We start from the raw sequence: 14,080 nt of genomic DNA, 5'->3' as shown, positions 1-14,080 counted from the left end.
GTCAAAACCAACCAAAAAAACATAGATGCATTGAGGAAGAAAGAAGGCTTTCCACTCGTTCGCTTCAATCTTGACGAGATCATGAGACCATTGAAAAATGAAACCGTAAACAGTCCTTGAGTTCACAAGTCAATGAAACACAAAAGTCCGTTTTCCCTTTTAACTCAGAACAGTCTTATAGTTCACACACACAAAATACAGATAGGGAAAATAATCCCACCAGCATTGATCTTGTTAGGTGTGTGTCGTATGTGTGTGCGTACTGAGTTTTGTGCTGTATGTGTGTGTGGGGCATCAGCTGTGTAAAGCAGGCTGCAAATGAGCGGCCATCAAGTATTCAAGGGCAAGAAAAGAGTTTGGGAGATTCAACGGTGCTTTTAAAAGAGGTAGAGTAATTGAAGTACCTGCGGTAGGTGAGCCAGTCTGGAGTTATGTTGCAACAGGCAAGCAACGTTACAGTCAGGTTTTACAGTGTGGGGTTAACGTGTATTTGTTTTTTTCACTGTAGACCGGATGCCACTCAAAGAGGAGAGTCAAGAACTAAATGAAATAGAAGAGAAGGAAAAGTATGAGGAACGTTATATAACTGGGGAAAAATCCACAAAGACCAAAAAGACTTCCACACGAAAAGCAGGTGAACCAGTCTGGAGTTATGTTGCAACAGGCAAACAATGTTACAGTCTGGGGTTAACGTGTATTTGTTTTTTCACTGTAGACCTGATGCCACTCAAAGAGGAGAGTCAAGAACTAAATGAAATGGAAGATAAGGAAAAGTATGAGGAACATCATAATTGTATAACTGGGAAAAAATCCACAAAGACCAAAAAGACTTCCACACGAAAAAGAACCCAGAAGAAATCTTTCAAATCTAGCACCTGTCATCAATGTGGAAAGAGTTTCAGTCTAAAATGTAACCTTAAAGTCCACATGAGAATTCACACGGGAGAGAAACCTTACACCTGTCAACAATGTGGAAAGAGTTTCACTCAAATAGGGCACTTTAAAAACCACATGATTCTTCACACTGGAGAGAGGACTTTTACCTGCCCCCAATGTGGAAAGAGCTTTAAACAAAAAAGTGTCCTTCGTGCCCATATGATAGTTCACACTGGAGAGAGGCCGTTCACATGTAATCAGTGTGGAAAGAGTTTCAGACAAAAAGGGACCCTTAAAGGCCACATGGGAATTCACACTGGAGAGAAGCCTTTCACCTGCCAACAGTGTGGAAAGAGTTTCTTTCGAAATCCAGACCTGAAAAAACACATGACAATTCACACTAGAGAGAAGCCTTTCGCATGTGATCAGTGTGGAAAGAGTTTCAGTCAAAAGACATACCTGAAAAAACACATGAGAGTTCACACTGGAGAGAAGCCTTTCACATGTGATAAGTGTGGAAAGAGTTTCTCACACAAAGACACCCTTAAATGCCACATGAGGATTCACTCAAGAGAGGACTATTTTATATGTCAGCAGTGCGGAAGAAGTTTCAGTGATAAAAGCATCAAGACTCACGTGAAAGTTCACACTGGAGAGAAGCCGTTCACATGTGATCTGTGTGGAAAGAGTTTCAGACATAAAGCAACCCTTAACTAGGTGACCATACCTGCCATTTTTCCCAGACGCATCCTGGCCAGGATTTCCATATTGTCTAAAATATCTAGGTTTTGGCTTTTTGTGTGTGCAGACCGATCGGTGTTTGACATCGAAGTACCAAATAGGCAGTTCCTTATGCTTTCAAAACGCTCTCGAGGTACTTTGATGTCAAACACTGATTGTCTGAGCCGCACCGCTTTAAGTCGAACACACCAAATATGTACGCGTATTTGCATCGCTTCTCACACACACCATAATTGGTCAATTATGTACAATGCCTGCATGTTATTGGTCAAACTACTTTTCGATCATTACCTTCAGCAAGCATGAAAACAGGAAAACAAAGCCAAAACAAATCCTTGCAAGGACGCATCCTGGAAAAATGGCATGTATGGTCACCCTACCTTAAGGAACATGTGAAGATTCACTTTGGGAGATAACTACTGCAGGAGATGTCACCAAAAACTTTAAATTTGCTGTTTATTGACTCACCCTCAGGACTTTCCAAAATATGTAAATAAGGGAACTAGATCAACTTTTTGTAGATTTCCCACTACAGGTGGCTTTGTAGTTTTTAAATGCTACCTGTGAGCTAAACAAAGAATGTATGAACAAAGTTACCTGATCTGAGTATTACAGTTTTTTACAATCATTATGTCACCAATTTCAAAACCTTGATGTCATTTTTCAAAACTCAAAACAGTCATTACTTGTAACACAGACTGCCCAATGTTCAAAACTTTGCATGTTTCGATCATATCTTTAAAGAAGCATTGCATTTGCAGAATCATTGGTTCACATTACTTTAGATCACCCACACACAAGATACCCATAGTTTCACTGTGTAGTTGTTAGTACAATCAATAAATACAGTAGTACAAAAAACACGTCATTATTGTAGTACACATTCATACATCATTGTAATAGACTAAAGAGAAAAGTACAGACATTGGAATCATTGAACAAAATCTGAAAATGATTGATGAAATAACTCACAACAGGTTTTTCAAAAACTTTAGATAAGAAAAAACTACAGTAAAATGTCAACTGTAGTGTTCCTCACAGCACTTTTTGTTTTTTATCAATCCTGTCTTATGGATTTGGCCACAGGTTCTCATTCACATCATAATGGATGTTTTCATTGGCTAAACATCTTGGAAATAATCTTTTGGCATGGCAAAAACAGGCCTGACATTAATCTCCTCCTGTGATGTCATTGGAGTAGCGTGACTTGTTTGAGAGGGGGCCTATTGTAAACCTTCCACCTTCATGTGGAGAAAAACTCCTCAGTCGGGTTAAAGATAGGGGAGTAGGGGGGTAACGACAAGGTGGTAAACTATGGATGGGCCTGAAACCATGATTGCAATCAATGCCATTGCTAGGAACTCTGGGCCACTTGTACTGATTTTGCTATTGGGCCTCCTCAAAATCAGTTATGCAAGTTACTTAGCATTTTGAGGAGTTGTATCAATTGATAGAGATCATTGTAATGAAATTAAGTCACACTCGACTCAGATGTAATGTGAGTTGCATTTTGATGTAAAGTTGTGTCATTTTGAACTGGTGATTTTAGTTCAATGAACAAATGATCTTAGGTTTATATGTATTATATCCAAGCATTTAAAAAAAAAAAGTGTTAAAGGGATAGTTCACCCAAAAATGAAAATTAGCCCAGGTTTTACTTGCCCTATGACCAGTGTTGGATAAGCTACTCTAAAAAAGTAATTAATTACTATATACTAATTACATCTTCAACAGTGTAATTAGATTACTATACAAATTACTCTCTCCAAAAAGTATTTAATTACTTATTACTTTCTAAATCCTATATCAACCTCGACAAGTTAATGATACAAGGATAAACATGAAACGGTTCTTTTAATTTTTTTCAAATAAATAATAGTTAATAGTGAGAATTGGACTCTACTCTAAAGTGTGACCAGAATAATTTATGTAGTCATCTATGACTTTTGCCTCAATATACTCCTAATCACTGCTTATTAATGTAGTTGTTAAGTTTAAGAATTGAGTAGGTTTAAGGATTTAGAACAAATTCTCGCAGAATAAGACATCAATATGTTAATATGTGTTTTTAAGTAATAATAAACAGTCAATAATCCCAGTAATATTCATGCTAATAACCAAAATGATTAAAACACTAGTATTTTCACCAGCTCAAAAATGGTTTCAAGTCGGTTATTTCTATCTTTTGCTGTAGTGTGTCAGTAGGAAATATCAGTTTACATTTCCAAACATGAAGTAGGACGTACACGTCGTGCATGCGCCAGTGATTCGTGACGAACGCGGAAGTGTGGAGGAGAGACAGCAAAACAAAAATCTGGTCACGACTAATCTGAAATTGAGGATTTGTAAAGAAAAATGTAGGAGGATTTTGATGAAAGCCAAGAGGAGACTGTTTTTTTTTGTTGTTGTTTTTTTAAATAAGTGATTATTTAACACCAGTGATGTTACTGTGTATGACTTCAAAAAAGTAAGGAACCCTTATATTATTTTTGTAAAGGATGACAGATTACTTACTTGTGGTTGGTGGATTAAATACAAGCTCAATCTGGCCCTTATGTTTTGTGTGTGTCGACGTTTTATAGTATAAAGCTGAAAAAAAAACAACAGTAATCGTGACCGCGACACCCCTTCATTGTGTCTTTGGTTGCGCACACATCCCCGGTTTGGAAATCGACTTTAATGTATTGATAGCTGTCCATCTGTGTGTATCCATATACATGCTTTTCCTTGCCAAGCTGTGACACAAAGTTGGCTATTTTTGTGTTGGCCGGCACATCTGGAGTCACCCTTGCTATCATACAGGTGCATCTCAATAAATTAGAATGTCTTGGAAAAGTTAATTTATTTCAGTAATTCAACTCAAATTGTGAAACTTGTGTATTAAATAAATTCAATGCACACAGACTGAAGTAGTTTAAGTCTTTGGTTCTTTTAATTGTGATGATTTTGGCTCACATTTAACTAAAACCCACCAATTCACTCTCTCAACAAATTAGAATACTTCATAAGACCAATAAAGAAAACATTTTTAGTGAATTGTTGGCCTTCTAGAATGTATGTTCATTTTCTGTATATGTACTCAATACTTGGTAGGGGCTCCTTTTGCTTTAATTACTGCCTCAATTCGGCGTGGCATGGAGGTGATCAGTTTGTGGCACTGCTGAGGTGGTATGGAAGCCCAGGTTTTTTTGACAGTGGCCTTCAGCTCATCTGCATTTTTTGGTCTCTTGTTTCTCATTTTCCTCTTGACAATACCTCATAGATTCTCTATGGGGTCCAGGTCTGGTGAGTTTGCTGGCCAGTCAAGCACACCAACGCCATGGTCATTTAACCAACTTTTGGTGCTTTTGGCAGTGTGGGCAGGTGCCAAATCCTGTTGGAAAATTAAATCAGCATCTTTAAAAAGCTGGTCAGCAGAAGGAAGCATGAAGTGCTCCAAAATTTCTTGGTAAACGGTGCAGTGACTTTGGTTTTCAAAAAACACAATGGACCAACACCAGCAGATGACATTGCACCCCAAATCATCACAGACTGGACCTTGGTCTCCAAATGAAATACAAAACTTGCTCTCATCTGAAAAGAGGACTTTGGACCACTGGGCAACAGTACAGTTCTTCTTCTCCTTAGCCCAGGTAAGATGCCTCTTACGTTGTCTGTGGTTCAGGAGTGGCTTAACAAGAGGAATACGACAACTGTAGCCAAATTCCTCGACACGTCTGTGTGTGGTGGCTCTTGATGCCTTGACCCCAGCCTCAGTCCATTCCTTGTGAAGTTCACCCAAATTCTTGAATCGATTTTGCTTGACAATCCTCATAAGGCTGCGGTTCTCTCGGTTGGTTGTGCGTCTTTTTCTTCCACGCTTTTTTTTTTTCCCACTCAACTTTGATAACATGCTTGGATACTTGTTTTGAGCTGATTATATATGTATGTGTAACTGCAGGTTAAATGCATTCATGTCCTGCATTAAGCAGGGTGTAAGTGCATCTAAATGCCACTTCAGAAATTCAAAATTCAGATTCAAAGATTAATTTTGTTGGTACTGATTTAATTTGCTTGATAACAGCCCAAATGTCTTATTATCCTAATTGACTGATTAAATGTAAGAATTTGACTCAAATGATGATGCACATTTTTAGAAAAAATGGCTTAATTGTGAAAATGACCATAAAAGGTAAAAATCAATTTAACCATTGCTTTTTTTTTTTCCCACTCAACTTTGATAACATGCTTGGATACTTGTTTTGAGCTGATTGGCATGTCACCATATTCTAATTTGTTGAGAGTGAATTGGTGGGTTTTTGTTAAATGTCAGCCAAAATCATCACAATTAAAAGAAACAAAGACTTAAACTACTTCAACTTTAACTTTTCCACGACATTCTAATTTATTGAGATGCACCTGTATTACCTTAATTTGTGTTGTAAAGATGAACCAAGTTGGCTCGGCCTCGTATTCAACATCCACGAAGTACTCAGGTGGGTAGGCATATCCTGTTAATGAATATGTGTAACAGATATGAAAAGTATTATGTTCATGTATTTAGAATTACACAAATGTTCAAACGTGTATCTGATATGCCTGTCTGTGTGTGTGTGCACCTTCCCCTTTAAATTTCTGACTGCAATGTTGGTCTTAATTTCCTGTTTTTGCACCTCCCCTTCCCTTTCTGCACTGTCTCTGCATGGGAGAGGTGTGTTTCTCATGATCTCTGATTCATCTAATTACATCTTTATCTTTTAAACTACTTTTGTACTTAAATTTGTCATTTAAATCATATCTGGGACATTATTTTACCTGTATATTTGATTATTTTCCTATTTTCATCAGGTTTGATCACTTTTCTGTCCGATGTGAACTCGAAGCATGCTAATTACATTGCACTTTACACATTCATGTTACAGAAATGAAAAAGGGTGAATTCACACCACATATACTGTACATACTCTTATGTCTTATCAGAGATTAAAAGAAGAGTCGAACCGTCAGCTGATGTCCATCTGGTTATTCATCATCATCAAAAGAAACAGGTACACCAGGCCTCGTGCCTGAGATTCACTCAACGTTTCCATAAAGACGAATTTGAACAAGTCTTCGGAGAGCTGTGAATACTCCAGGATGAGGACGAAGCGATCTTCCTCTTCAAAGCAGACCAGGATATGCACTATTTAGGGGCTCATCGGCGCTCGATTGAGCAGCAGGTTTAGAGCCACAGCTGCTTGGAAACCCCAGGCTGGAGAAAACAAACCATTAGCTGATTTAATAATCACATTTCACTTGTACTGAAGATATAAATTGAATGCAGATTTTAGATTGGTTAATATTAGCTGTCAATCACTCAGTCACTGCTTTCCGCTGTCAGGTGACGGGGAGCTAACTACCGCGGAAATACAAAGGGCTGAAGAAGAGAGAAAATGAAAGGAAACACTTGACAGATTTCTTTTGTAAACCGCCTAAAGTTACAAATAATAGTGCTGATGATAGCGATCATGTGGTGAATGTTGACCCACCAGCGAAAAGACGTAGTTTTTGGAGAGAATGGTTGAAAGACTTTGAGTGGCTCCGCTATGAAAATGCACTGTGCTCTATGCACTGCATTCACTTTAAAGCCTGTGGGACGGAGTTTGCGGGTAACACTAACAGCATTCGCCACCGAATCTACACATTTTAAGCTCGAGAGCTTGGTTAAATACAGAGAGTGCCAAACACAAGAAATGCAGGGACAAGTGTGTGACACAATGTTCAGGATCATCAGGTACAATCGTTAAGGCCTTTAATTGTCAGGATGCTCACGTAAGGAGCTGCGATAATATCGTAATTGTTTTAACGATGTGCGATTTGATATTAGAGTATACTGCAAAAACCAAACCAAACACCTACAGAGAGTGCACGCATACATAACATGATGAAGTCTAGTAGATTAGACTAGTGCGCGTGTGCATTTACAGTGCGTTTTCACTGCATTATTGAGCCTATTAAAATGCATAACAAAATTCAAGATATGGGGGCTTTATATCATTTCATATAGTTAATATCACACGAACAGTGCCGTTTTTTCCTCCAAAAATCAGCATGATTACAAATGTGATATTGATTTTATACAACAGTTCAATAAACAAGAAGTGAATATTAACTTATGTTTTAGACAGCATATTTCCTGTTTTTGCTCCATTTCGACAACAAAAATAATTCCAAACAAAGCCACAGCACTGTTTCGCGTCTCTGAGCAACATGACTGTGTTTCGTTTCGTTTCGTTCCTGAATGAATCAACCGTTTAAATGATTCGGTTCAATCAGAGTGACTGACTTATTAACAGTGACTTGATGCCACCTGCTGGCGATTGTAATTTCACATTTAAAGTATCTTCTTTTTTTTTTATAATTTCAAATATCAGTATTCAATGTTTTATGTTTACAGTATTAAAACATTATATATGTATGTGTAACTGCAGGTTAAATGCATTCATGTCCTGCATTAAGCAGGGTGTAAGTGCATCTAAATGCCACTTCAGAAATTCAAAATTCAGATTCAAAGATCAATTTTGTTGGTACTGATTTCATTTGCTTGATAACAGCCCAAATGTCTTATTATCCTAATTGACTGATTAAATGTAAGAATTTGACTCAAATGATGATGCACATTTTTAGAAAAAATGGCTTAATTGTGAAAATGACCATAAAAGGTAAAAATCAATTTAAACTTATTGGAAAAGATTAATTTCTATCACTGCTGTGAACTGACCACCACACAGAATATGAAGAATATCAAAATCAGCTAGACTACCAGCACAATACCACAAGCAAAATATCGTCTAATTCTCGTTATCGATAAAATCCTAGAAAATAGGATATCATTTTTTGTCAATATTGCACACCCCTAGCTGCCAGCCGTTTACCTTCCAACAAGACGATGACAAGAGCTGCACGATTAATCGTTAAAAGATCACGATCTCGATTCAAACACCCACACAATCTAATTTTTAAATGACGATTCGCCCGTGTCTATTAAACCTTTGAAAAAAAAATCATACAACGTTCAAATCTGCATTCGCGCTGCCACTGACACAGAGAGCAGACATTTAACATGTTTTGGTAAGAAACAGCTTCACAAACAGTCTTTTCAACTGCACAGTATTACTTCTGTCTTATATAGTCATTCATATTATCACAGAAATACTGGGATGAAAGTTTGCAGTTCAGATATAAACAGCGTTTACATGAATCCTCTCAATGCGATGAGATTTTGGCAATATTGCGATTTAAACTTTTATCTCATGTAAACTCAATACTTCGATTTAAATAATGCGATTAAGCTCATAATCGGAGCAAGCATAATCGTATTACATAAGTGGCGTACGCTGATTTTAATCAAAATATGCAGGCATGTAAACACCTTAATCGGAGTAGCCTATTGCCGCTCTCTGACCGAAGTGCGCATGTGCTCGTGACATGAATGACGCGACACCTGTAATAATACGCAAATTAGAAACGATGGAGGGGAAGAAAGCATCGCATTTCTCAGGAAAACACAACTTGCTGCCACCAGTTTCTGTTCCATTCAGAAACGGCGAGCAGAACGCGACGGCAGCGTAAGCAAACGAATTGCCGTCACATTTCTATGGTGCCAAAGCATGGAATACAACCATACAAAAGTGTTTTGCATTAGACTTAAATGAATTAAAACAGCGGCCAGTAACACACCTGCTCTTTCTGAGTCCATCATTTGTGCTGTGCAGTGGGGTACATGAGGCAGTAAAAAAAAAAATAAAATAAAAATACAACTCGCGAATAATAAGAATAATGGAAATTGCATGTAAACGGGAGTGAAGAGCTTTGCTCTTGACATGTAAACATCATAATGCGATTAAGTCCTTACATTATTCTTGCGCATGTAAATAGAGTAAATCCCTTTTTGAAAGTAACTGGCACTTCAAATAAAGTGTCGATTGCATTTTTTTGCCACCTAGTGACTGTTAAAATATATTTGTCATTGAATCTTTCATTAAAGAGATTTGTTCAAAAACGCTGATTAATCCATTAATAAATAAAACAAGTGAGGCATTTAAGTGAGTCAATCATTCATTCAAACCATTTTTTTCAAAATTTTAATATTAAAAATTGGTGTATTTAAATATATGTTGAAGATATATATATATTAACATGTTTAGTAATTCATTCAAATGAATTAAACACTTGAATAGACTGCAGCAATAATATTTTGTCACACACTATTTTGTTTAGTCTAGAATCGTGGGAAAATCGTGATCTCAATTCGAGACAAAAAAAATTGTGATTCTCAATTTATCCAGAATCGTGCAGCTCTAACAATGACCCTAAGCACACAGCTAAAATAACGAAGGAGTGGCTTCACAACAACTCCATGACTGTTCTTGAATGGCCCAGCCAGAGCCCTGACTTAAACCTAATTGAGCATCTCTGGAGAGACCTAAAAATGTCTGTCCACCAACGTTTACCATCCAACCTGACAGAACTGGAGAGGATCTGCAAGGAGGAATGGCAGAGGAAAACTTGTTGCATGTTTCCCAAAAAGACTCATGGCTGTATTAGATCAAAAGGGTGCTTCTACTAAATACTGAGAAAAGGGTCTGAATACTTAGGACCATGTGATATTTCAGTTTTTCTTTTTTAATAAATCTGCAAAAATGTCAACAATTCTGTTTTTCTGTCAATATGGGGTGCTGTGTGTACATTAATCAGGAAAAAAAAAGAACTTGAATGATTTTAGCAAATGGCTGCAATATAACAAAGTGAAAAATTTGAATATTTTACGTACCCACTGTACATGTATATACACAATCCATATACTGTGCAGGGAGAGGCAGAAAACCCAAAGGGCTTATTTAGAGCCTCCACCTAAATAATGAAAAAAACGAAACAAAAACAGACTTATAAAACTAAAAGAAAAACTTTGATTACAGTAATTAATTTATGTTGTAATTAATTACTACATATGTCGAAAAAATAAATAAAACCCATAAATAATATACTCAAAAAAACAACCCATATTGTACATAAAATAAACTTCCGGTAAAGCTGATTTAATGTTGTGGTTTATATAGGTAGAGACTCTTGAGACTAGTGTTGTCAAAAGACCCGGTACTTCGGTACCAAGTCGGTACTAAAAAAATGAAAACGTCACGGTACCAGGTTTTTTTTAAGTACCGGTGGTACCAAGTACCTGGTCAACCCGGTTCTTGACGCGTACGGCCCGATGATTTCCGTGATGCAGAAAACGCGGACGGAATCCAGTTATAAAAACGGAATTTACAGTTTAGCATGGAATGTCACGGAATTTGTCAAAGTTTGGATGAATTGATCAAAAGTAGGTCATTACACTTAAATCATCTGCCGTCTCAGTGAAGACATAAATACATAAACAACATCTACAGAACTGCTCTAAGAGTCACTTCACGAGCATTTTACCGTTTCATTTGAGTAAAACCAGCGTCATATCATATAGCTACACACAGAAATTTAAAGGTATTCACGGCAACCCGTCAAAATAAACGTTTATCTTAAAGACATTGTGCCAGAAATATATTATTATTATTTAGTAGAATGTATGCGATACTATTACGACTGTTGAAAAAAAAATAATATTTATTTTTAAAGAAATCACACAATATTTCTTCCATATTTTAATTTTAATAGTAAATCCCCTTTATTTACCAAAAAAAAAAAAAGTGTTTAAATTTAATTAATTAAAAGACAAATCAAATTTGGGTGAAACTTGTTTACTGTTTTTCATACTTTTATTACTTGCGGAAAAACTTGAAACAATTTTCATACATTTTATTTTTGTTTGACTTTATTATTAAAAATAGTACTTATAATATTTGGCTGTGCAGTAAAATTCACTTTATAGATATATTTTTCATTCATGAAGATGACATGAAAGAAATGTGTCTCCTAACGAAAAACAAAGACTTTTAAGATGAAAATGTTATTAAATTGTCATTATAACTAGTAGATGGCAGCAGAGGATCACTCATTAGCTCAGCTGCCATTTCAACTCCAAATTTGTGTGCTTTTATTGTACTGAAGTATAAAGTACAGCAAGTGCAGCAATCACAAAGTCTCATGTCATTTTATAAATAAATAAATATGCCCCGGCACCAACAGCATATAAGGGAGAATTGTTTAAACTAGTTAACTACAAATGAAATAAGTTCATTATTAATGGTATAACAATTAAATAATGCATTAAATATTTTGAAATATTTTTAGATTTAATTTAGTAACTACATTTAAGTTTTATCTTTAGCTGTAAAAGCTGCTAAATATATTCAGTCAACACTGACTTGTTACTGTTGTAGTTTGGCTACCCTAAATTTAGTCTGAATCACTTAATGCACAGCTATATTTTGACATTGGCTTGTCTTCCATTATCAATGTCAATCATAGCAATGAGTCCCTGAACAATTTAGCAGATTTACCCACATAATATTTAACACCCGCGTTTGTCATTCCTGAAATGGTATACGTGGACGTTTGGTCCTCTTGGATAAACAAAAATTTTCTTCAAATTGTGAATGGATTTTGTACAGAAACTAAGCAAAGGGTGCGCCTCTTACAGCACAGTACAATTGACTGGAAATGACTGAGCTGGCTCATCTAAAACCAGGAAGTAATCGTGCATATGGTCAATTCGCTCGGTGCAAGACTCTACTTCCGTTTTACTTCCGCTCCCTCGAGTGTGTGGGTCAATACTTCCAGCAAGATGGCGATGTTTTACACCAAATGTCTCCAAGACCTGCCCAAGCTAACCATATCAGACGTCCACAGACTCGTCCGAAATGAATGCTCTGCCCCCCGGAGTAAACGGGAAAAGGGGTACAAGATGTACCTTTCAAGTTTTATTGACAACTATGAAGGTAAGTTTGAAATTGACAGCAAAACACATTCACATTGTGGTACCACTAACTAGCTAGCAGAAGCTAACATTTAGGTCAATTGTCCTGTAGAGATTTTAGATTTTGTAGAATTATCAATTGTTTTTTAAAGTTTTTTAGTTGAGGTGCATAAATTACGACCAAAAATAAAAATAAGCACCCTGAAAAAGCGTGCATGTTACTGAAAGAACGAGCAGAGAGAGCCCCGGCCCGCGCGCACTCTCTCTCTCTCATCGTTTTCAAACGGTCTTGCTCTCTCTTGCTCGCGCATATTTAACCAACATCAATTGAGAATTTACACGATTCTGTGTTTTCCGTGTTGCACCCCGTTAGTTCGCCTAATGCACTGTGAAGTAACATGAACAATGAACAGCTGTATTTTTATGAACTAAGATTAACAAAGATTAATAAACACAGTAACAAATGTATTGCTCATGGTTCATGTTAGTTAGCCTAATACATTAACTAATGTAAACAAATCAAATCTCATTTACTCAGAACACCTCTTAAAATGAGAATGTAAGTGTGTTTACCCCATTTCTTTTTTAGGAAGAGAGGTTAGCAATATTTAACCTTAATAAACTACAGTATTGTCAGGTTATTTATTTGACAATGTGTATAACAATTACCAAAAAAAAATCGTAACAATGTTGAAAAGAAGTCCAGTGTGTTTTGTCTAACATTACATGAATGATGTTGAATTCCCACAGTGTCAAACAAAGACCCTGCAGGGAGGGTGAGCGTCAGGGCTGTTTGTTATAGGTCCGTGAGGAAGCATGAGAAGCCTCACGACCTCAGAGTAGGGGGGAAAAAATGTGTTAAACCAGTTTAAGTCAGATTCTGGGGTATTTTTGTGGCTATAGTTGGTGATGTGGATGTAGGATAACAATAATAAAACTTAAGTCTCTTTATTTGATTTAAACCTGAACTATACTTTCAAGGACACCCCAGAAACTGGTTGTTACTGCTCCCGTTCTTTGGAGCATAAGTTTAAGTAGGCCTGTTCATTATGGGTACATTATTCAGTGTGAGGTAAGAGCTGATTTGGTACCCTCAATTTAGGCTATAATAACCTGTTCAACGCTTTACTAACACTGTTGTTCAAACTGTATTATAATACCAAGAAAATATTTTAAGAGATTAGTGAGGCTGGCTTATTTGTTCTGTTTTTTTTAATTTTTTTAAATTGTATAGTCTGATTGTAATACTAAAATTATGTTTTATTCATAGATTACTTTTAAGGACAGCTCACCAATTCAAATTGCTTTGGCTGAGTGCTCCTGTGTGGCTGGAACCGCTCTCTGCAACCATAGTGTTGCACTGCTGTATCAGACTACGAAATACTCTACGTTGCAACTGAAAGCAGTACCGCCTGTCCTCAGCTGCACAGAAACTGAGCAGCGATGGCATAAACCACGAAGACTGGTAAGTATTAAGAACTTAGGCTAATCATAAATTGTTGATGTTTCATTTATTTTTGAAATTGGATATAAACTCTACCCACCTTGTTTAAAAAGCACAATGAAGACAAAACAAGCGCATCATTACATTGT

The 14,080-nt window shown here is 36.6% G+C and overlaps 1 protein-coding gene across 1 annotated transcript in view; it reads left to right on the top strand.

Annotated features, from left to right (window-relative positions):
• LOC131538601 (gastrula zinc finger protein XlCGF8.2DB-like) overlaps positions 1-10,828 on the top strand; it is a 28,961-nt gene extending 18,133 nt beyond the window's left edge. Inside the window, exons 4-5 of the mRNA XM_058772529.1 lie at positions 509-634; positions 716-10,828. Coding sequence (XP_058628512.1) covers positions 509-634; positions 716-1,593 — 1,004 coding nt within the window. The 3' untranslated portion in view covers positions 1,594-10,828. The remainder of the gene's footprint in view (positions 1-508; positions 635-715) is intronic.
• Positions 10,829-14,080: the final 3,252 nt, after the last annotated feature.

Source organism: Onychostoma macrolepis, chromosome 04 (genome assembly GCF_012432095.1).
Source record: "Onychostoma macrolepis isolate SWU-2019 chromosome 04, ASM1243209v1, whole genome shotgun sequence".
Classification (NCBI taxonomy): domain Eukaryota; kingdom Metazoa; phylum Chordata; class Actinopteri; order Cypriniformes; family Cyprinidae; genus Onychostoma; species Onychostoma macrolepis.
This window is presented reverse-complemented; position numbering and strand designations above follow the sequence as displayed.